Below are 21605 nucleotides of genomic sequence, written 5' to 3'. Positions count from 1 at the left end.
TCTCTGGACCAGCAATCTCTGTGGTCCTGCTAGGCCACTGATGTTGTCAGATCAGACAGTTCTCAATTTAGGAGGTTCGACTTGTACAAAAACCTAAGAATCCATCTCCTAAAAAATGTGCAAACTTAATCCTAATGCACTGTACTTACTAATAGCTATAGAAGAGTGATATTTCACCTCATACATAATGACAACTGTGTTTCCAGTAACCCTTGACTTCCCAAGCATAGCAGAACTCTTATGAATTAGTTCATGATCAAAACAATGGTGAAATCCATGCAAAGGTTCCTACTGACCCCAATGGGCTTTGCATCAGAATTTTAGGAGACTTTAAAAAAAAACATATTTTGTTATATAACATAGCCCTTTTTGAACCACATGGCTAGTAAAAGTCAGGGGATGTTCCCATTTATTTCCAGGGAATGTACAAAGTCCTGATTTCTGAATAAAGTTCGAACCGAGAACCAGGGATAGCTTCTTTGCTTGCAGCCCAAGTATCTTTACCAGACTCAAAAGACAAGGCTTCTCTTACACTCTGAGCATAGTGTGAGCCTACGTCTACACAGGGAGAAAAGACTCATGGAATGGCCATGACTGGCTTGAGTCAGCTGTGGGGTTAAAAATCACTTTAGAGTGTAGGGGCATGTCTACACTAGGAAATTGTTTTGAACTAACTAAAATTAACATAACCCCTGATTTAACAATACCACATGTCCCCACTACAGGGATGCATTGGAAATGGTTAGAATTATTCCTAAGTAACATATACACACTGATTGGAGTCTGCCTCGGACTTAGAGCCCCTGAAAGTGTAAGTGCCACCTGGTAGATTTAAACCTGGGCCCTTTGGAGCTTATTGTAAGAGCCTATACAGCTTGAGCTGTAGAGCCAGCTTAGGCTGTAGAGCTCCCTTATTCTTATCTCTCGCAGTAAGTGGTCTAAGTACCACTACATGGGACAGTGACCCACACCCCATAGGTGAGTGGGTTACAGAAGCACTCTGGGGAGGGCACCAGGAGGGCAGATAAGTCCTGTGGCTGCTTCATCAGGCAAGCTGCAACGTGTGCTTTCAGGAGCTCCTCTCTACAGCTGCATCTCACATGCCTCCACCCTAATGGGACCCAAAGGGATGCAGTAGGAACATGTCTTCTCATGCTCTGGTTACCCTTGCGGATGCCACAGCACTCTCAGCATGGAACCAGAGCTGCTGCAAAGCAGTGCAAGACTTACAGGCCTTCCAGAGTGCCCGCATGTTGTTCCAGAAGGACAAGGGCCAGGACCTGAAGGACGAACCCCAACGTGGGCTGCAGCTCCTGCTGCTGTGCATGCCCCTCAATCCCCTGGACACCATGAAATGATGCTTCTGTCAGAAGCAGACAAGTTTGGACTGGCGAGGCTGCATCGTTTTGCAGCGATGAGACAAACAGCAGTGGCTCTAAAACTTCCACATGCAGAAGATCACCTTCTTGGAGCTCGGCAAGTGGCTTGCCCCTGCCCTCAGGTGACAGGACACCCACATGCGACCCACCATCCCCAGGTAGAAGCATGTGGCCATCGCCTTGTGGAAGCTTGCCATACCCGACAGCTACAACTCTGTCAGGAACCAGTTCGGAAATCCACAGCTGGGGCCATGCCCCTGCAGTTAGCCAAGGCCATCGACCACGCGCTGCTATGGAGGGTGGTCACTCTGGGAAACGTGGACAGCATCATCAATGGCTTTGCCACCCTGGGCTTCCTCAACAGTGGGGGGGCCATAAACAGCACCCACATCCCTATCCTGGCCCCCAACCACCATGCCTGAAACTTTATCAACAGGAAGGGGTACTTCTCTATGGCACTGCAGGCCCTCATGGATCACAAGGGACACGTCACCAACATCTTACCCTACATCCCTCCACCAAAAGGTGCACAAACCTTGCATCTTCCAGAACTCCTGCCTTTTCCAAAAGATGCACATCAGCACTTTTTTCCCCGACCACAGCATTAGACTCGGGGACGTGGACATGCCCATCATCATCCTAGGTGACACAGCCTACCCCTTGCCCCCCTGACTCATGAAGTCTGGACCCAACCAAGGAGCACTTCAGCACCAGGCTGAGTAGGTGCTGCATGGTCGTGGAATGTGCGTTAGGTTGTTTAAAGGGGAGGTTCAGGAGTCTCTTCACCCATCTGGACATCAGTGAGCACAACATCCCCTTTGTGGTGGGGGCCTGCTGTGTGTTTCATAACCTAAGTGAGAGCAAGGGGAGACTTTTCTGCCAAGGTGAGGGCTGAGGCGGAACGGCTGGCCAGAGCATTTGAGCAACTGGACACCAGTGCCATAAGCAATCCACATCAGGGTGCTGTGCTCATCAGGGAGACCTTGAGGGAGAGTTTTGTCCAAGGCCAGTTGGGAGACTCTCCTCCAAGACTCTCCACAAGGGGCCCCTTCGTTCTTTGTGTGTGTGTTTCCTCCCCCACCCCTGTCTTCCCCTGCCCTTCCTTTCTACCTTTCTCTCTCCCCTGCAGAGCAAATAATAAAGACATGTTTCTTGAAAAAACATGACTCTTTATTGGGGAGACACATAACAAGAGAGGGACTAGGGAAAGAACCTGGAATGGGAGAGGGGGCTCAGGGATAGGGGCTGAGACTGACGCCTGCCTCTTGGGAGTCAGGGGGCTTTGGCTACCCCAGAGGTTCCACCACTCCACGTTCTAGGGCCCTGGCAGCCCCTGGGGATCCTTGGAGGGGAAGCCGTGGGGAGGCTGGCAAGGAGGTGGCTTGTGGCCCACTCCATGCACGATGCCATGCACTCCATCACCACATCGTGTTAGTGTGCTAGCTGGTCCCAGACAGCCTTCCTTTCCCAGTCGGCCTGGCACTTCTCCCAGTCAGCGACCCACTTCTGGCACTCATCCTTGAGCCCCCGGATGAGGGACTGCAGTCAGGCCATTTGCTCCTGCATCAGGTTCTCAGGGGTTTTTTCCTCTGGTGGATCCCGCAGAGCTGGGTAGATAGCATGGGCGGCGGGGGACGCGCCAAGCTTGAAGCTTGCCCGTTTTTGAAGAAAAGTGACCAGGGCAGTCATCACAGGAGACAACGGCTATGTCTACACTGGCACCCTTTTCCGGAAATGCTTAAAACAGAACAGTTTTCCGTTATAAGTATTTCCGGAAAAAGTGCGTCTACATTGGCAGGATGCTTTTCTGGAAAAGCACTTTTTCCGGAAAAGCGTCCGTGGCCAATGTAGACGCGCTTTTCCGCAAAAAAGCCGCCATCGTCATTTTCGCGATCGGGACTTTTTTGCGGAAAAGACTACTGTGCAGTCTACACTGGCCCTTTTCTGGAACAGTTTTTCCGGAAACGGACTTTTGCCCGAACGGGAGCAGCATAGTTTTTCCGGAAAAGCACTGACAATTTTACAGTAGATCGTCATTGCTTTTCCAGAAAAGCAAGCGGCCAGTGTAGACAGCTGGCAAGTTATTCCAGAAAAGCGGCTGCTTTTCCGGAATAAGTGGCCCAGTGTAGACACAGCCAGCGTGTATAAAGCCTAGCCCACATCTCTAAGCCGACACCAAAGATCTCAGTTCAGACAAAGGTAATGTGGTTTGAGCAAGGCCATACGTTGCCTAGACAGTGGGCACTTTCCAGCAGGGGCACAGATGTCCCAGGGGAGCATCGCAACACCCATGGCGCAGGGACAAGCAGGTATGGGAAGGTGCCAGCCAGGCAAGGAGCCTGTGGATGAGAAGAGGGGACGGGGTGTCCCTGCTTCCTACTGTGTCCTGCACAAGCCAGGTCCAGCTCTTGCAGCATCCTTCAGAGAGAGAGAACCTCTATCCCTGCCTGCTAGAGGATGGTGGGCATGTTGGGGGAGGCGTGTGTGAGCAGCAGACGCTGCTTGCCAGAGAGTGTGCTATTTGATTCTCCTCTCTTCCTCCCAACAAAGACAGTGGGGGACATGACCAGCCCTGCTCCCGTAATAGCAGCAGCTGTGTGGTGCTACCCCGGAGTATCCACTCTGCTCCTTCTGGTAGGCTTGCCGCAGCTTTTTTATTTTCATCTGGCACTGATCAATTGTCCAGGTGTGCCTTTTGTCACCTAGGATGGCAAGGCTGGCGGCAATCTGGCCACAGATCTCGGCATTTCTCTTTCTGGTGTGAAGATCCTGGAGGTTGGTCTCCGCTCCCCAGACCTCAATGAGGTCCAGGATCTCTGTGCTGGTCCAGGCCAGAGCTCTCTTGCGTCGCTGGCCATTGGCAGCTGAAGGAGCAGCAGGAGTGCTGGCACCCATGGGAGGGTCTGCTGGAGCGTTGGGGTCACTTGTGGCTACCTCACTTGCTGCTGTGTCACATGGGGCTTTCACAGCTTACCACGTGGGACAAGCCTGTCTCCTGCTGCCAGGAATTTTAAGCTCTGTAGGAGGAGGGGAGCAGTGGAGATGCTGGGTGTTGCTAGAGCAGTCAGACCACTTATTTCTTGAATTAGCAGCACTGGAGTGTCCACACTAATGCTATTTTGAAATAAGTGGCCTGTTGTTTCAATATATCGGGCTTGGTGGTGTGAATGCTCTGCTTATAAATTCGGCCTAAGAGGAGTTATTTCTAAATAACAACTTAGTATAGACCAGGACTAGATGTTCAGGCTCTGGGCTGCAGCCTGAGTCTGAATGTCTGTGCAGCCATTTTTAAGCTCCAGAGCCCAAGCCCTGCAAACCTGAGTCAGCTGATCCAAGTCAGCTGCAGGCTTTTTAATTTCTAAATAGAAATCACCATAGACTCCTGCTTGGATATTTTTTCTGGCTGGCTCCTTCTCTCTCTCTTTCTGTGCTTCTGTCTTCACCTTCCTCTACATATAGACACGCACACACACTCCCTTACACAAAAGAGTACTCAGCAAAAGCTGTACTACACATACACTTCAAAATTCCAAGGCAGGGTTACATCTTTTTGGTCTAAGGTGGGGCTTCTGATTAATGCATCCTTATAGGTAAGTTCATTTATTGTGTACCTTAATTAAAAGTGTCCAAAAAAAGGACAATCATATCTCATGCTTCAAGGCCTATACTTGATGACCTTTCAGAACCAGGAAGAATTTGTTCTATGGATAAGAGCTCGTCAAGGGTAGCTTCATTCATTCATTCATTCAGATATTGGTGTTCTATGTATTTGCAGCTGCCAAAGGTAGAAAGCTGGATTAGGCAAGCTAGTTGTTCTATTTAGCATAGCAAGTCCAATGCTGTCCTAGAATGTTAGAAGATTTCTGAGAATTTAATACAGCTATTAAACATGTTCACTGTAGAAATCTAGTATTTGGTTTACACTCAGCATCACAGAAAACCAGGCCCTCCAATGGGAGAGGGAGCAAAGTAAGCAGTCATCCCCTGGCCTGGTGATTCAAAGGGCCCCAGGGCTCATGGCTGTGGCTACTGCGGAGGAGGCTAGAGCCTCAAGCCCTTTAAATCACCACCAGAGCATCACATGTCTCTAAAATCTCCACTCTCCCATCAGCATAGAACAATTACATAAAAGACCTACCACTGATGCAGTCTCAGACACACATGTATTAATGGTTGGTACAAGCACGGGTTGATTTTTTTTTTTAATGTTGCTCATTATATGTGCCCAGATAGATGGACAGAGGGTTGACATGCCTGACTTTGTATGGAGAGGCTGTGAGTTCAACTGTGGTACCCAAAAGTGTACAATCCATAATAATTTAATATACTCTGATTTCCACTCAATCCAATGGGTAGAGCAAGTTGAAAACCAGGGGTGGGCAGAAATGAATTTTTTTGAAAGTTTAAAAACATTTTCATTTTGGAAAAAATTCACCTTGAGCAAGTTGATGAATTTTTTATTGAAATTTACTGGGGTTTGGTTTTTTGTTCCCTCCCCTCCTTCCTCTCATTTTATCCTATTTTTCTTTTTTGTTAGTTTTGTATTGAAAAACTCAAAAGGCATTGTGGGTGTTATGTAAATTGCCTGTTCACCAATAAAACTAACTTGGGGATGGAAATGCTGTAGCTCATGCAGCAATGTAATGACTATTTAATGGCTTTTATACCATAAATAGCTAGATTTTCTCCTCTTCTTTCTATTTGCATGCTCAGTGTTTAATGCATCTGCAATACATTGCTAAGTAGTCTGGATAATTACATTCTTATTTAGTCACAAGCTGCATGCAGTGCAGGGCTGTATGTGCCAGAGGCTGGGTGGCTCAAAGGACTAGTGATAGGATATGGAGCTTTTCATTTGCAGGTCATGGGAATTGGAATATGATCCATATAATAATCCATATAAATGCTACTGTGGGTGTAAAATCCGGGGCTGGCAGGGCTAAGTACAATAAAAAGGAGGGGGTTTTGAATATGTTCAGAACAAAAGACATGCTTGCAATGGGAATATGCCCATTATTAAAAGAAGATGGTAAAATTGTTAATACACATTAAGAAAAGGCCGAAGAGTTAAATACGTCTGACTGTTGTATATTTGGAAAGAAGCAGCATGATGTGTTCGTAGCACATGAGGATGAGGATGTACCTTCCAGATCACTAATAATCCAGGAGGATGTTCAACAATGTCTATGAGGCATAACACTTTTTCTAGCTGAAGACCCAAAGAGTTCTTAAAGAACAGGCTGAGGAGATCTCTGATATTCATTTAGATTAACTTGTTATATACCAGGAAAATTCTAGAAGATTAAAAGAATAACTGATGTTGTGCCATTATTCAGAAATGGCAAGCATGATGTCCTGGGTAATTAGAAGCCAGTTATCCTGACATTAGTGCTAAGCAAAATAATGGGAAACCTGATATGGGAGATAGTTGAAAAGTATATTTAATAACAATAATGCCAGCCAACATAATTGTATGGACCTTGTCAAACAGCCCTGATCTCACTTCTACAGGCGATTAGAAGTTTGATTGATATTGATATCTATATAGATATAGTAGGCTTTTATAAGATGTTTGCCATATTGAAGCGTTTCTGAAACTTTTTAAGACCGAGAAACACCAAACAATTTTTTTTTATGAGAAACAACAAGGATTTTTTTATTTTTTTTTAGACAAAAAAAAAAAACGGCCGGGGGAAAGTCGCCTACCCCTTTAAGGGTGGCCATTTTGAACTCTTGTTCTCCATGGTACACCTCACACTGCCTTGCGGCACACGGGTGTACTGTGGAACATAGTTTAAGAAAAACTGGCATATTGAAATTCAGATTAAAAATCAACCCTATACAGTATCATAAAACACACAGGAAGCAGATAAAAACTGACAAATCCCCTTGTTTGGGACCAGTCAGGTGCCAGACAAGGGAGGTCCAGCCTGTACTGCATTTAACTTCTGTATTTAACATTATCTAGCACAAATGGCAGATGCCTTTGATGTCCACAGTCCATAATCAGGCTGGCTGCTAACAATTTGTCCTCATAAAGTTTTATTTCAAGTTCTGCTGGTATGAGAAAACCGTCCATTGCATTATTCTACAAAGATTGTCCTGAATTTCAAATTATGCCATTAGTGTGATGAGAATTTAACAATGCGCATTTAGCCAGTTTAAATAGTTTTGAAGAGAAATATAGAACATCTCTTATGGATTCATTCCAAGAGAAGAAACCTTTAGTTTTAGAGCAGCTATTTGTTATTGAAATTGCTAATTCTGTTACTGTAGACTGTCAGTTTTTCTAGAATTTAGCCTCTGCGTTCCATAATTAAATCTTGGTTTTATATATATGCTTCATTCTAGCATTAAGTATATTAATAGTGTACCTGCCTGCTTTTACTGGGCAACCCTCCTTATTTGTAGTTATCATTGACAGTATTCTGTACATGGATGTTTTCCTACGTGTGGCTTTATAATGGATCTTAGGCACAAACTGTTTTTTCTGTGTAGCTTATGCTTCGTATTCTAGCAGTATTTTTGAAAGAGACTGCATTTCAAAATCCTAGAGGGCTCGGTAGAAGCTCTAATTTACAATTTACCCTTCTGATCTAATTCTTACAGTCCTCTTATTCATAATCTTGCCACTTTAATTTGGCACAAAATAAATAATACAAATTAAGTCACTTTTAAAAATTAAGAATTTGTAGTTTAAGATTTGAAAGTGAAAAATTTCAGCAAATAGAATCCAATTGATTAAAACCTTTGGGCTGTGTCTACACTGGCAAGTTATTCCGGAAAATCAGCCACTTTTCCAGAAAAACTTGCCAGCTGTCTACACTGGCTGCTTGAATTTCTGGAAAAGCACTGACGATCTAATGTAAAATCATCAGTGCTTTTCCAGAAAAACTATGCTGCTCCCGTTCGGGCAAAAGTCTTTTTCCGGAAAACTGTTCCAGAAAAGGGCCAGTGTAGACAGCACAGTAGTGTTTTCCGCAAAAAAGCCCCGATCGCGAAAATGACTATCGGGGCTCTTTTGCGGAAAACCGCATCTAGATTGGCCACGGACGCTTGTCTGGAAAAAGTGCTTTTCCGGAAAAGCGTCCTGCCAATCTAGACGCGCTTTTCCGAAAATGATTTTAACGGAAAACTTTTCTGTTAAAAGCATTTCCGGAAAATCATGCCAGTGTAGAAGTAGCCTTGTTGTATAAAGCAACTGATCTTACATTTTTGTGTTAACAAATAAGCTTATTTGAAATACTTGTTTTGGTTATAATTGAGCATTAGCTGTACCTAGCCATCTGTTTAGTATAGGTAATCAAGATCATAATACCATGTGTGTCTCTTTTCTAAAAGGAAAGAAACATGTATCTGTTTCTCATGAAGTGTTCATGATTTTTACCAGGTGAATTTCTTCCTTCAATTAATTTAAAACGACGAAGGCTGAAGTTACATTTGTGGTATTAGTGTCCCAAACCTGTAACCTTAACTCACAGGAGTATTGATGACTTATGAAACAGCAGGGCTGTTTACATGAGTAAGGTCTCATGATATAAGGATTACAGAACCAGGTACAGATTTCCCACTTTTCTGGTAACAGAGGCAAAGTTTTCTAAAATGTGCTTCCAGTAAAGATTTTCTGTCAGGAATCTGGAGTTATTTTTCTTCTCCCTGTATCAGAGTATGAAATCTTTTGAAGCAAATATACAGCAGACTTGAGCACCTGCCATTTATGGTAGATAATGTTAAATACAGAAGGTAAAGCAGTACAGGCTGGACCTCCCCCGTCCGGCACCCTCGGGACCTGACTGGTCCCAACAAGGGGATCTGCCAAACAAGGGGAGGTCCCTCCCAACATGGCTGGTGCTGACCCCAGCGAGGACTCCAGCCAAACTCCACTGCTGCCTATCCGGCTGGAGTTCCGGGGCTGCTGGGGCTCTCTGGCTGCTGTGGTTTCTGGGCAATATTACAGGTGAAAGGAATAAGATAATTTGCCCCCTTAAAATATTTTTCAGCTGAGTAAGTGTACCAATGTACACTGAAATGAGCAGTCAGTTGACAGATTTTTGCATTGAACACCTCCTCTCCACGGCAGCAAAATGAAGACAGGCCCATGCATGGAATTTAATGGCAGGCCATGGCTTTTATTCAACTTGAACACAAAGGAGGTGTGCTACCCACCAATCACCCTACTCTCCTATACCAGGCATTTAATTGGTTCCAGTGTGGGTTACAGGGCTCCTCACCATAGAATCTAAAACACAGAGTAGGATCTTCTCAGCTTATGCCCCCCAGGTCTCAGTCCTCTCTGAATCCTTGCACCTTTACCCTCTGCTAGGGGAACACAGTGTGCAGAAGTATGGAGACCTCTGCCCACAAGGGCCATGAAGTCTGACCTCAATCTTATCCCATAAGCCCAACACCCATCACCAAAATCCCAGATTTTTTACCTCTGGGAATCATGTATTTTATCCCTACAACTACACTGGCAACCCACCACAAGTTGAAAGGAATAAACAGCTCCATCCCAGTATCTCAGATAGGTATGGAGTGTTTTCATCCTTAACCCCCTGTTGCTTGATAGTGCTGTGAGGAAGGGTATAAGGCCCCTGGTCCTCTACCAACAAGCCCGGGGAGAAAAAATTCCTTTTTAGCCCCCAAATGGATAGACCCCTGTGCAGATACAAAATTTGTATCTGCATCCACATCTGTATCTGCAAAAACGAGCTGCTGATATCCACGTCCGCAGATGCAGCCACCCATGGATATTAAGCGGCTATCCACTGATTTGTGGGGCTCTACAAATGGGTGATCAGCTAGACCCACAGCATCTGTCAGGCTCTATTCCCATTCCTAGTTCAGGTGAGTAGGGTGAGGCTTAGGGTTCCCTCTAAGCTGCACGCCTGAGCAGCTGCGCACAAAATGTTTTAGGTCCACCCATCTCTCCTGCAGAGCTGCACAACAGCACTCACAACCACTCACTTTCCTGCTGGACAGGAAGGTGAGTGGTGGTGGCGGTGGTTGTGTGGTGGGGCTACTTGGCGTGAGCGGCTGGCCTGTCCCGCCCCCTACTTGCTCCAGCTGGTGCTGGGGCACGGTGAGGCTGACCCTACTTGGCCAACCTCACTGACTCCAGTTCCGGCTACGGCTGGTGGGGTGCTGCAACCCAGTCGGGACCGGAGCCGCATGCCAAGCAGCAGCTGGTCGGATGTCCCCAGCTGGGACCGGAGCTGCCACCTGGTAGGAGGCGGCTGGTCGGGCAGCCCCAGACAGAACTGGAGCCATCACATGGTGGGAGGCGGCTGGTTGGCAGCCCCAGGGAGCAGAACCGTCATATGGTGGGAGGCGGCTGATCAGGCAGCCTTGGTTGGGACCATAGCTGCTGCATGGCAGGTGGCAGCCGGTCAGGTGACTCTGGCCAGGACCAGAGTTACTAAGTGGTGGGTGGCAGCAGCAGCTGCTCTGGGCTGGAGCAGGAGCCGCCAGTTGGTGGGTGACAGCAGTAGCTAGTTGGGCAGGCGCCAGGCAGCAGCCCTGGCACCCTTACCCCAGGAGCTGCCAGCCAGCCAGCTGGGAATGTGGGGCAGTGCAGCCCTAGCTCGCCCCTCACCCACCAGGTGAGGGAGCTGGGCCACCCAGTCCTACTTCCCCCCCATCGAGTAGCTTCCTTAGGGGCCAGACAGCCCAGTCCCGGGCCCACCCCCTGCAAGAATGGGCAGCAGATTCAGCCTTCCCCCAGCAAGGAGCTGTCACTTCCCTGACCTCTCAATCCCCCATCCTGAGTTCCCCCCTGCACTCCTGCGCCACCCCATATCTCCCACCCCCTGCAGCCCCGGGTCATGCATCGTGTGTGTGTGTGTGGGGGGGGGGACCTGGTGGGTGTCATGGTGGTGCACATCTGAACAAGCACACATTATGTCAATGTTGGTGTACAAGACAAAACTCATTCTGCTCACAGCTGGGAAATCTTAGAGGGAACACTGATGGGGCTCCACATGACCTGGGAACAGGTGAATGATGGCTAATCAGCACCCCTTCTCCCACCTCATCCTTGGGTGCCAGAGAATCCTCATGGGAGGAGCCACATAATATCCCTTAGTGAGTGTCTCCGTCCTTTGCTTCTGGGACTGTCCCCTTTCACCACTGGCCCCATCCAGTTCCCTCTCCAGTTGAGGCAGGTTGAAGTCATTTTTGCTGAGGTATTCTTCAACTGAGTGAAATCGCACCATTTCCCCCTACTTTTATTGCATTGGTACTCAAAAAGTAGAAATAAGAAAAATAAATGATAGAAGTGCTTCAATTCAAATGCATAGACTGTCATTTATTCACTTGGCCCTGGTCCACACTAGGGAGTTATTTTGAAATAACCCCCCGTAGGTCAAATTGCAGACTGTCCACAGTACCAAGCCTGTTATTTCAAAATAATGGACGGGTTATTTCAAAATCTGTACTCCTGCTTTCCTTAGGGAATAATGCTAATTTCAAAATCGTTATTTTGAATAGAATTAGTGTGGATGCTCTGGTGCTGCTAATTCAAAATAATTGGCCTCCAGAGGCCTCTCACAGCTGCAGTTCTAACCACTTTGGACACACCTGGCATCTCCACTGCTCCCCTTCTCCTGCGGAGCTAAAACTCCAGGCTGCAGAAGGGCTTCTTGCATGTTGGAAAGCAGTGAGAGCTACATGTGAGACAGCAGCCAGCGAGGGAGCCATGACGGACCCCAATTCTCCCTCAAAGCCTCCCATGGTTGCCAGCACTCCTGCTGCCACCTTGGCTGCCACTGGCCAGGGGTGCAGGAGAGATCCAGCCTAGACTGGTGCGGAAATTGTGGACCTCATTGAAGTATGTGGGGGAGGAGACCAACCTCCAGGCTCTCTGCACCAGGAAGAGAAATGTGAACATCTATATCTAGATTGCCACCAGCCCGGCTGACAAAGGCCACAACCGGAACCGGGACCAGGTCCACATGAAGATCAAAGAACTCCATCAGGCCTACCACAAGGCCAGGGAGCAAAGCAGGCACTCCAGAGTGGTACCGCAAACCTGCCACTACTTTGGCCACCTGGATGCCATCTTGGGGGGGAGGGCGGTCACCTCCTCCCCCTCACCCCGTCATCGTGTAGTCCAGCAATGACAGGCCCGGCATCAGCCTCCGGGAGGACAGGGTGGCAGATGACGCCGACGAGGAAGAGGAGGAGGAGGAGACCTTCGATATTTGGATGTTTAGCTCCCATTGCAATTAATGAAAATTGGGTGTCCAAATCCCTTAGGGTGCATGTACACAGCAGTGCTTAACTCAAAATAAGATACGCAAATTGAGCTATGTCAATTGCATAGCTTATTTTGAAATAGCTTTTTTCGAGTTTTGGTGCTATCTACACAGCACTTATTTTGAAATAGAGCACTCTTCCTCTGACTTCTCTTACTCTTCATAAAATAAAGGTTACAGGAGTCATAGTAAGAAGTCCTCCAGATTGACAATATTTCAACATTATGTCAAAATAGCTGCCGGCTGTGTAGATGCGAACTATGTTATTTCGAAATAAGTAGCATTATTTTGAAATAATGTTGCTGTGTAGATATTGCCTTAGAAGGCTATTATTATTCCACTCACTTTGTTTCTGTTTCTCATTATATCAAAGTCTTTCTCTGTCCCCCTCTCTCCCCATAGCATCTGAGTGATAGAGGCACTCACAGTTGAAACCACTTGACTGGATAATGTAGAAACTAAACAGCTGGTTGACCAGACATTTTTCAGTGTCCAGAACTGTTGCTCACCTCGTTTCATTATATCTGCACCTGTTGTAATTCATTGCAGAAAAATAAATAGATACATTGTTTAATTACAGAGCATGATAAACTCTAACTTGAGTCTTTTAAAGCCTTTTCAATGGTCTAGCACAGATTCCATGAAGGATTTATAATGAAGTGCTCATACCTAACTGTTTTATCACAAAGGTCTCTCCAGATGAACCTCTGGTGTAAAATCCATAAATTCTGTTTCTCAGATAACTTCTTTGTTCTCCACTTTTCTTTGTTCTTCATTTGCAGAGTTTTATTTTTCTTGTCTCTTGAGCTGGTCATGGGCATGGTGATGTTAACTGCTCTATGAAAACCTCAAAATGTGGGACTAGTGATATCATGAACTGGACTATATTGCCTGTATATTGAAAATGGCCAATAGTGTTTGTAATTATAGATGGTGTTAAAATGTCTGTATTTATACTGTTAGTATTTCTCACCCCTCCTTACCCATCACCATAAGTCTTAAAGGGAAACAAGATGACTTTCTATAAATATATTAGAAGCAAGAGGAAGACTGAGGACCGGGTAGGCCCATTGCTCAGTGAGGAGGGAGAAACAATAACAGGAAACTTGGAAATTACACATTTTTTAATGACTTCTTAGTTTCGGTCTTCACCGAGAAGTCTGATGATGAAGAAATGCCTAACATAGTAAATGCTAGTGTGAATGTGGTTGGTTTAGAAGATAACATACAAAAAGAACAAGTTAAAAATCACTTAGAAATGTTAGATGTCTGCAAGTCACCAGGGCCTGATTGAAATGCATCCTAGAATACTCAAGGAGCTGATAAAGGAGGTATCTGAGCCTTTAGCTATCATCTTTGAAAAATTATGGAAGACAGGAGAGATTCCAGAAGACTGGAAAAGAGCAAATATAGTGCCCATCTATAAAAAGGAAAATAAGAACAACCCAGGAAACTACAGACCAGTCATTTTAGCTTCTGTGTCAGGAAAGATAATGGAGCAAGCAATTAAGGAATTCATCTGCAAACATCTGGAAGATAATAAGGTGACAGGTTACAGCCAACATAGATTTGTAAAGAACAAATCATGTCAAACCAATCTGATAGCTCTCTTTGATAGGATAATGAGTCTTGTGGATAAGGGAGAAGCGGTGGACGTCATATACCTAGACTTTAGCAAGGCATTTGATACAGCCTTGCATGATCAATTAACTAGGCAAATACAACTTAAATGGGACTACTATAAGGTGGATGCATAACTGGCTGGATAACTGTTCTCCGAGAGTAATTATTAATGGTTCACTATCCTGCTGGAAAGGCATAACACGTGGGGATCCACAGGGGTCTGTTTTAGGACCGGTTTCTGTTCAATATCTTCATCAATGTTTTAGTGAGTATGCTTCTTAAGTTTGCAGATGATACCAAGCTGGGAGAGGTTGCAACTGCTTTGGAAGATAGCGTCAAAATTCAAAATGATCAGGACAAACTGGATAAATGGTCTGAGGTAAACAGGATGAAGTTCAATAAGGACAAATGCAAAGTACTCCACTTAGACAGGAACACTCAGTTTCACACTTACAGAATGGGAAGCAACTGTCTAGGAAGCAGTACTGCAGAAAGAGATCTAGGGGTCATAGTGGACCACAAGCTAAATATGAGCCAACAGTGTGATGATGTTGGAAAAAAAGCAAACATGATTCTGGGATGCCTTAACAGGAGTGTTGTGATAAAGACTCAAGATGTCATTCTTTCACTCTACTTTGCACTGATTAGGCCTCAATTTTGAGTATTGTGTCCATTTCTGGGCACCACATTTCAGGAAAGATGTGGAGAAATTGGAGAAGGTCCAGAGAAGAGCAACAAGAATGATTAAAGGTCTAAAGAACATGACCTATGAAGGAAGACTGAATGAATTGGGCTTGTTTAGTTTGGAAAGGAGAAGACAGAGACGGGGCATGATAGCGGTCTTCAGGTATCTAAAAGGGTGTCACAAGGAGGGAGAAAAATTGTTCTCCTTGGCCTCTGATGATAGAACAAGAAGCAATGGGTCTAAATTGCAGTAAGGGAGGTTGAGGTTGGACAGTAGGAAAAACCTCCTAACTGTCAGGGTGGTTAAACACTGGAATAAATTGCCTAGGGAGGTTGTGGAATCTCCAACTCTGGAGATATTTAAGAGCAGGTTAGATAAACATCTATCAGGGATGGTCTAGATGGTACTGGGTCCTGCCGTGAGGGCAGGGGACTGGACTCGATGACCTCTCAAGGTCCCTTCCAGTTCTAGTATTCTATGGTTCTATGATTCATCAAAGCACATGCCTAAGTATCATTCTGAATAAGGATGAATGTAAGCATGATCTGCACCTGGGCACTTTACAGATAAGATAAATTAGATACACAAAGGCAAGGACCCTTTTGGACTTTATGTATTTTTCTTGTCTTCTGCCATCCTTGCTTAAAGGAAGAGGTGCCTAGGGTTGGTTTGTTTGTTCATTTATCATGCCAGTTACAATGGAAATGTTTTGTTAAAGAAAAGGCTCTTCAAGCATGCCAAAAAAAACCCCAGAGTAATTAAAATGTACATTGTGCAAATATTTTGCTGTATGTATATATTCAGAGAGGGAGAAATGATTACATTGTTTAAAATTATGGGCATTCTTTATATAAGGCCATGTCCAAAGAATGTGTCTGCTTTTTTGGAAAAGTTTCCGAAAAAGCGGATGTGTTCTTTCGGCATCCCTGAATTCCTCTCGGTGAGAGGAATAAGGGATGTTCTGAAAGAGGTGTTTTTTCCTAAATTTGGAAGGGTTTTTCTTGTGCAAGAAGGGGCAGTGTAGACACTCCTTCTTGTGCAAGAGCCTCTTCTGAAAAAAATGGTGGCTCATTAGGTATTCAAATGAGGCTCGGTGATATTCCACGCTTAGCCTCATTTGCATATTACTTGTGAAAGAAGCCGTGAGTGTAGACATAGCCCTAGTGTGGTTACTGAGCAATGCAAGTGGTATCCAGACCACAGCAACACTTAAGATCAAGAGATTTCTACAGCATAGGCTGGGCACCAGCTGGCTTTTAGCTCAGAGGGTAGAGGCTCCTATACTCCACTTCAGAGGTCCCAGGTTCAAATCCACCTGGAGTCAGTTACATAGGTATTTACATAATAGTAGAAACTGAATGTAGGTGTACAGACTCTTGGTTGATATGAGCTTACTGAATCTCATCTCTGGCTCAGTCTATATCAGCCATACTTCAGTATGGCTCGGGAGAAGAGGGGAGCCAGGCCCACACACTGCTCTGGGTCCCATCCCAGGAATCCTCTCTCAGCAGCCATCTTTTGCATTCCTTCATTCTCCCTTTACTGTCTCCTATTCTCTGGGCCACTTCCCCTGTGACACTTGGATCTTCTTGGCCCTTGCATCAAGGCCGCAACCTGGCCAGTGTCAGGCCCGTGTCTGTCTGTCTCTTTATCTCCCCTAAGCCTGCCCAGTACTGTTGTCTCCAAGGTGCTTCTTCACTGGGAAGCCGTCCTGCACTCACCCTGGTCAGGACCTAACTGCCTTCTGCACTGCTAATTAGCTTCTTATAACAGGGCTACCCCCAGCAAGTTGCTCTCCAATAAGCCCTTTCCTAATTGGCCAGGGTTCTGTGCAGGCTCACTCCAGCCTGCTTTAACCCTTTCCCTGCAGGAATGGGGCAAACGCACCACTACAAGGCTAAGTGGGAGGGAGAGAGAAGGGTACTTCAAATCAGAGAAGATTTGAAGGAGCATTTTGACAATGAGCCCCAGGAATATGTCTTTCTGTAATACAGTGAGCCAGGCACCGTTTTTTCCACTATGGTATGACCCTTTTAATGATTGCTGTGTGTGCATTCAGTGTACTCTGCAAATGATCCTATTGACACTCTATGTGAATTACAGATGTAACCACCATGTGCAGGAGACCAATAAAGGTTCATTTTCTTTCTGTACATTCATTTTTATTTAATAGCTATGCAAACATTTCTATACTTACACGAAACTAGACAATTAAGAGCACTTTTTAATGAAGCTTTCATCACTGGGTATATGTCCAGCTGTCAGTGTGAAACATATCTCTAAGGGCTTGTCTTCATTACACGGTGAATCAACGTTGCAGTGATCAATCCACTTGCAGACGATTTATCATGTCTGCTTAGATGCGATAAATCAACCTCCAAGTGCTCTCCTGTCAACTCTAGTACTCCACCAGGATGAGAAGAGTAGCCAGAGTTGAAGGGAGAGCAGCCCCCGCCAACCTTATCATGTGTAAGACACCGTAGTATGTACGTGGACTTTGGCTGTGCTATTTGCGTAGCTGAAGTTGTGTAGGTTAGATTGATGGGGGGTGTAATGTAGACTAGGCCTAAAGGTGAGATACAGCAGTGGGCCAAGAACATGTGAGGAATGTGTGGGGGAACATGAAAGGGAGTTCTGAACTGAGTTGCAGAGGGAGGCAAGCAGTCAGGGTAAAACTTAGCATGTCTGTTTGGTCCTCAAGTAAGTGTATCATCTGCTTCTGCTCGTTTCCTCTCCTCGCTCTCTGTTCTCAGTGCACACAGCATGTCAAAAGCCCTAACCATCATGAGCTGGGCACGAGTGGGAGGGGGTAAAATGGGACAAGGGGAGGGGGCTCAGGAAGAGAACCTTACAAGTGTCTAAAGATGCTATTTTGAAAACTGGCACCATTTTCCACAGTCAGGTGATAGAAGATAATATCTCACTCCTGAGTGTCACTGAGGGTGCAGACAGGGTCTATATCAGTGGTCCCCAACGCGGTGCCCGCGGGCGCCATAGCGCCCGCCGGGGCATTTGTATGCGCCCGCCGACAACCTGGGCCGACCCCGCCCCCGGCGCACTGGAGGCGCCGGCCCCAGGCGCGCGACATGCACCGGCGCCTGGTGCGCAGCGCTCGGGCGGCCCCAGCCCTGGGGCACATGCGGGCATGCGGCGCCAGTGCTGGCCCCAGGCGCGCGGCTTGGGCGGCGGTGCCGGCCCCGGGCCCACGGCACAAGGCGCTTGGGTGGCCCCGGTCCCGGCGCACATACCGGCGCCGGGTGCAAGGGCATCCCCGCCCCTGGCGTGCCCCAGGACGCACGGCCCCGCCCCCGTGCACCCGGCGCATGAGTGGCCCCGCCTCGGGGTGCCCGGGACCCTCTAAAGGTTGGGGACCACTGGTCTATATAGTGTTCACCTGTGTTCTGCTTTGGTGCTTGCAGACAAAATGGCTGACAGACACAGAAGGAACAAAACAGGAGTCCTGGGGAATCTTCAGCAGAGGATTTCAGAGTATCCCCTTCCCCAAAAAAAGTTTCCTAGAGATCAGTACCGAGTACTCCTGATACAACCTGGTGTGCATCAACAAACTTTTCCACGGGGCTCCCTCTAGCTACACAGAGGAATGAGACGCAGATGGATACACTGACATTGCAGCACTTTAACTTCATTGAAAAAAACTGCGTGCCTCTCATCATAGAATCATAGAACCATAGAGCTGGAAGAGACCTTAGAAGGTCATCAAGACCAGCCCCCTGCCCAAGGCAGGACCAGTCCCAACTAAATCAACCCAGCCAGGGCTTTGTGAAGCCGAGACTTTAAAATCTCTAGGGATGGATACTCCACTACTTCCCTAGGTAACCCATTCCAGTGCTTCACCACTTTCCTAGTGAAATAGTTTTTCCTAATATCCAACCTGGACCTTTCCCACCGCAACTTGAGATCATTGCTCCTTGTTCTGCCATCCATCACTACTGTGAACAGCCTTTCTCCAGCCTCTTTGGAACCTCCCTTCAGGAAGTTGAAGGCTGCTATCGAATCCCCCCTCACTTTTCTCTTCTGCAGACTAAACAGACCCAACTCCCTCAGCCTCTCCTCATAGGTCATATACTCCAGCCCCCTAATCATTTTGGTCGCCCTCTGCTGGACCCTCTCCAATGCATCCACATCCTTTTTGTAGTGGGGGGCCCAGAACTGGAAACAATACTCCATATGTGGCCTCACAAGAGCTGAATAAAGGGGAATAATCACATCTCTGGATCTGCTGGCAATACTCCTCCTAATGCAACCTAATATGCCATTAGCCTTCTTGGCTACAAGGGCACACTGTTGACTCATATCCAGATTCTCATCCACTGTAATCCCCAGGTCCTTTTCTGCAGAACTGCTACTTAGCTGGTTGGTCCCCAGCCTGGAACAATGCTTAGGATTCTTCTGTCCCAAGTGCAGGACTCTGCACTTGTCCTTTTTGATCCTCATCCAAGTGGTTTTATTATGTCAGCATAGCAAGAGAGTTAAATCAGCAGGAGGAGCACTACAATGTGTTCCCCTCCATTGTTTTGTCAGGGCTCTTCCTCAGGGGCTCTTCTACATTTCAAAAGCAGATGTGCCGCAGGGAGTGCGGGGTGAGCAGGGACGTAGCTGCAAGTCTTATAGAAGGATAGGTAGGCTATGTGCTCCTTTTGGCTATGGTGTTCCTTTGCTTCTCTGTGATCTTGTGAAATATACACCCTGCTACCCATTTAAGAATTAGGTTTTTCAGCTGCCTTCTCAGGAGATTAGGCACAAGTACAAGGAGGTGGTTTGAGATGATTACACATGTCTCCTTTTATATATTTACTCTCTGGGATCACCCACATTGCAGAATGCGTTTAGATTTTTCACCAAACTTTCTTTTGGAGGCAACACTAAATTACAGATTCACCTTTCCCAGACTACAAGAAAACTAGCCACTTTTCCAATGACTATTATTAGAGACTTTTTAAAAGACATAAATCCCTTCACTGGAGACCTTTCAAATAGTGGATCCCCTCACACTTCTTAAATTCCTTTAATTGCCAGTTCAAGGTTGCAATACAATTCTAAGAGGTTAAAAACAAGCTTTTTTTTTTTGCAAGAAAATTTAAATATTTTGCGGGTGGTTTGGGAACAGGGGCGTGAAATCCCCCTTAGAAAAGGTGAGTTCTTGTCTATTTTCAAATGAGAGGGATAAATTCTCCTGAGCATTGTGGCATTATAGTATTGTTTAATTATTTCAATTGAGAAGTCAGCATTACTTCAAGCCTAAAACAGAACAAACACATGGCCTTTGTGAAACATGAGGTCACCCTCATTTGATGTCACAACGCTGCCAGTGTAAATAGCTACTAGAAAGAGCTTTGAAAATTCTAACTCTAATGTAGTAATCTTTTCCTCTTTGGGGAAATTCCCACCTATCAGCATCAAGAATGTTCTTTTATAGAATTCAAAATTGGTCATATATTTCTTCTAATTACAATAATCTTCTCAAACTCAGTTGCTACAGTAGTAATCAATTGATTTCCTCAAGTATTGATGGTCAGCAAGTTAACAAGCTAGTCAGCAACAAATAAAATATGTTACGTCTTAATTATTTGGGTGTTTTAAATGTATTTTTTCTATTATTTTTTCTCTAGAATGCTAGAAGATGACCTCAAATTAAGTAGCGATGAAGAAGAGAATGACCAGGTATGAGCTACTGAATGCAAATGTAACCTGTAGAATGTTTAGATACAAAGACTGATTTATTCAAGTAGTATTACACTATTACTCTTTGGAGTATGCATAAAGGTTATTAAAATAGTTTAAAGTACTGTATGGAAAAACAGGTTTGCTTGTTTCATGCCAGGTTGTTTGTTTTCTGTATTTAATGAAAATGTGCTACATGGTTCTTGATTTATTAGCTTGTAATGCAGAAATATTTCTGGATAAGTCTGTTTTTAAAATAAAAAAAGAAGTAAAAATTCAGGTCAAAATCTTCATACTTGGATGTTCAGGGCAAGGGTTCTAAATCTATACATGACACCAAAACCAAAAATGGCCTGATTTTCAAAAGGTGCTCTGCTCCTGTGTCTATCATTGAAGTCCTATGTTGGTACTCAAATGTAAGGCATAACTTTAGGTGCGCTGGTGTGAAAAGGTTGATCTAATTGCTTTTCATTTCTCTTTAGTTTGGCTTCTTCTCCACTTATGCTACATCTATACTGTAGCCTTCTTACGGAAAAGCATATGCAAATGAAGCATGGCGTGGAATATCGCCATGCTTCATTTGCATAAGTAATGAGCAGCCATTTTTGTGCAAGAGGCTTTTGCGCAAAAACGAGCCATGTAGATGGCTCCTTTTTGGGTAAAAATCCCCTCTTGCTCAAAAGCCTTTCATCCTCATTTTTTGAGGAAGAACGATATTCCATACCGCGCTTCATTTGCATATGCTTTTCCGCAAGAAGGCTACAGTATAGACATAGCGTTAGAGATGGGGCATGATTCCCAATTCATTGAGACATAGTCATGCTAACTCTTATTGAACTGGAGCAGTGATTTTCACTCTGTTGTCTCTGGATTCCCCCAGAGTCTACAGACTATGTCTAAGATTTCCAAAGAGGTGTGCACCTCCATTTGAGATGTTTTTGTGGTCTACACATGAAAAAAGGTTGAAAAACACTGACCCTA

At 45.5% G+C, this 21605-nt stretch overlaps 1 protein-coding gene across 3 annotated transcripts in view; it reads left to right on the top strand.

The window, feature by feature from the left end:
• AFF3 (ALF transcription elongation factor 3) overlaps positions 1–21605 on the top strand; it is a 456198-nt gene that overhangs the window by 310143 nt on the left and 124450 nt on the right. For all 3 annotated transcript variants that reach the window (XM_075916914.2, XM_075916923.2, XM_075916908.2), the window contains exon 8: positions 20573–20624. In XM_075916914.2, coding sequence (XP_075773029.2) covers positions 20573–20624 — 52 coding nt within the window. The remainder of the gene's footprint in view (positions 1–20572; positions 20625–21605) is intronic.

This window comes from Pelodiscus sinensis, chromosome 1 (assembly GCF_052426305.1).
Source record: "Pelodiscus sinensis isolate ZL-2025 chromosome 1, ASM5242630v1, whole genome shotgun sequence".
Classification (NCBI taxonomy): Eukaryota; Metazoa; Chordata; order Testudines; family Trionychidae; genus Pelodiscus; species Pelodiscus sinensis.
The sequence above is the reverse complement of the archived record's forward strand: the minus strand, read 5'-3'. Positions and strand labels throughout refer to the sequence as shown.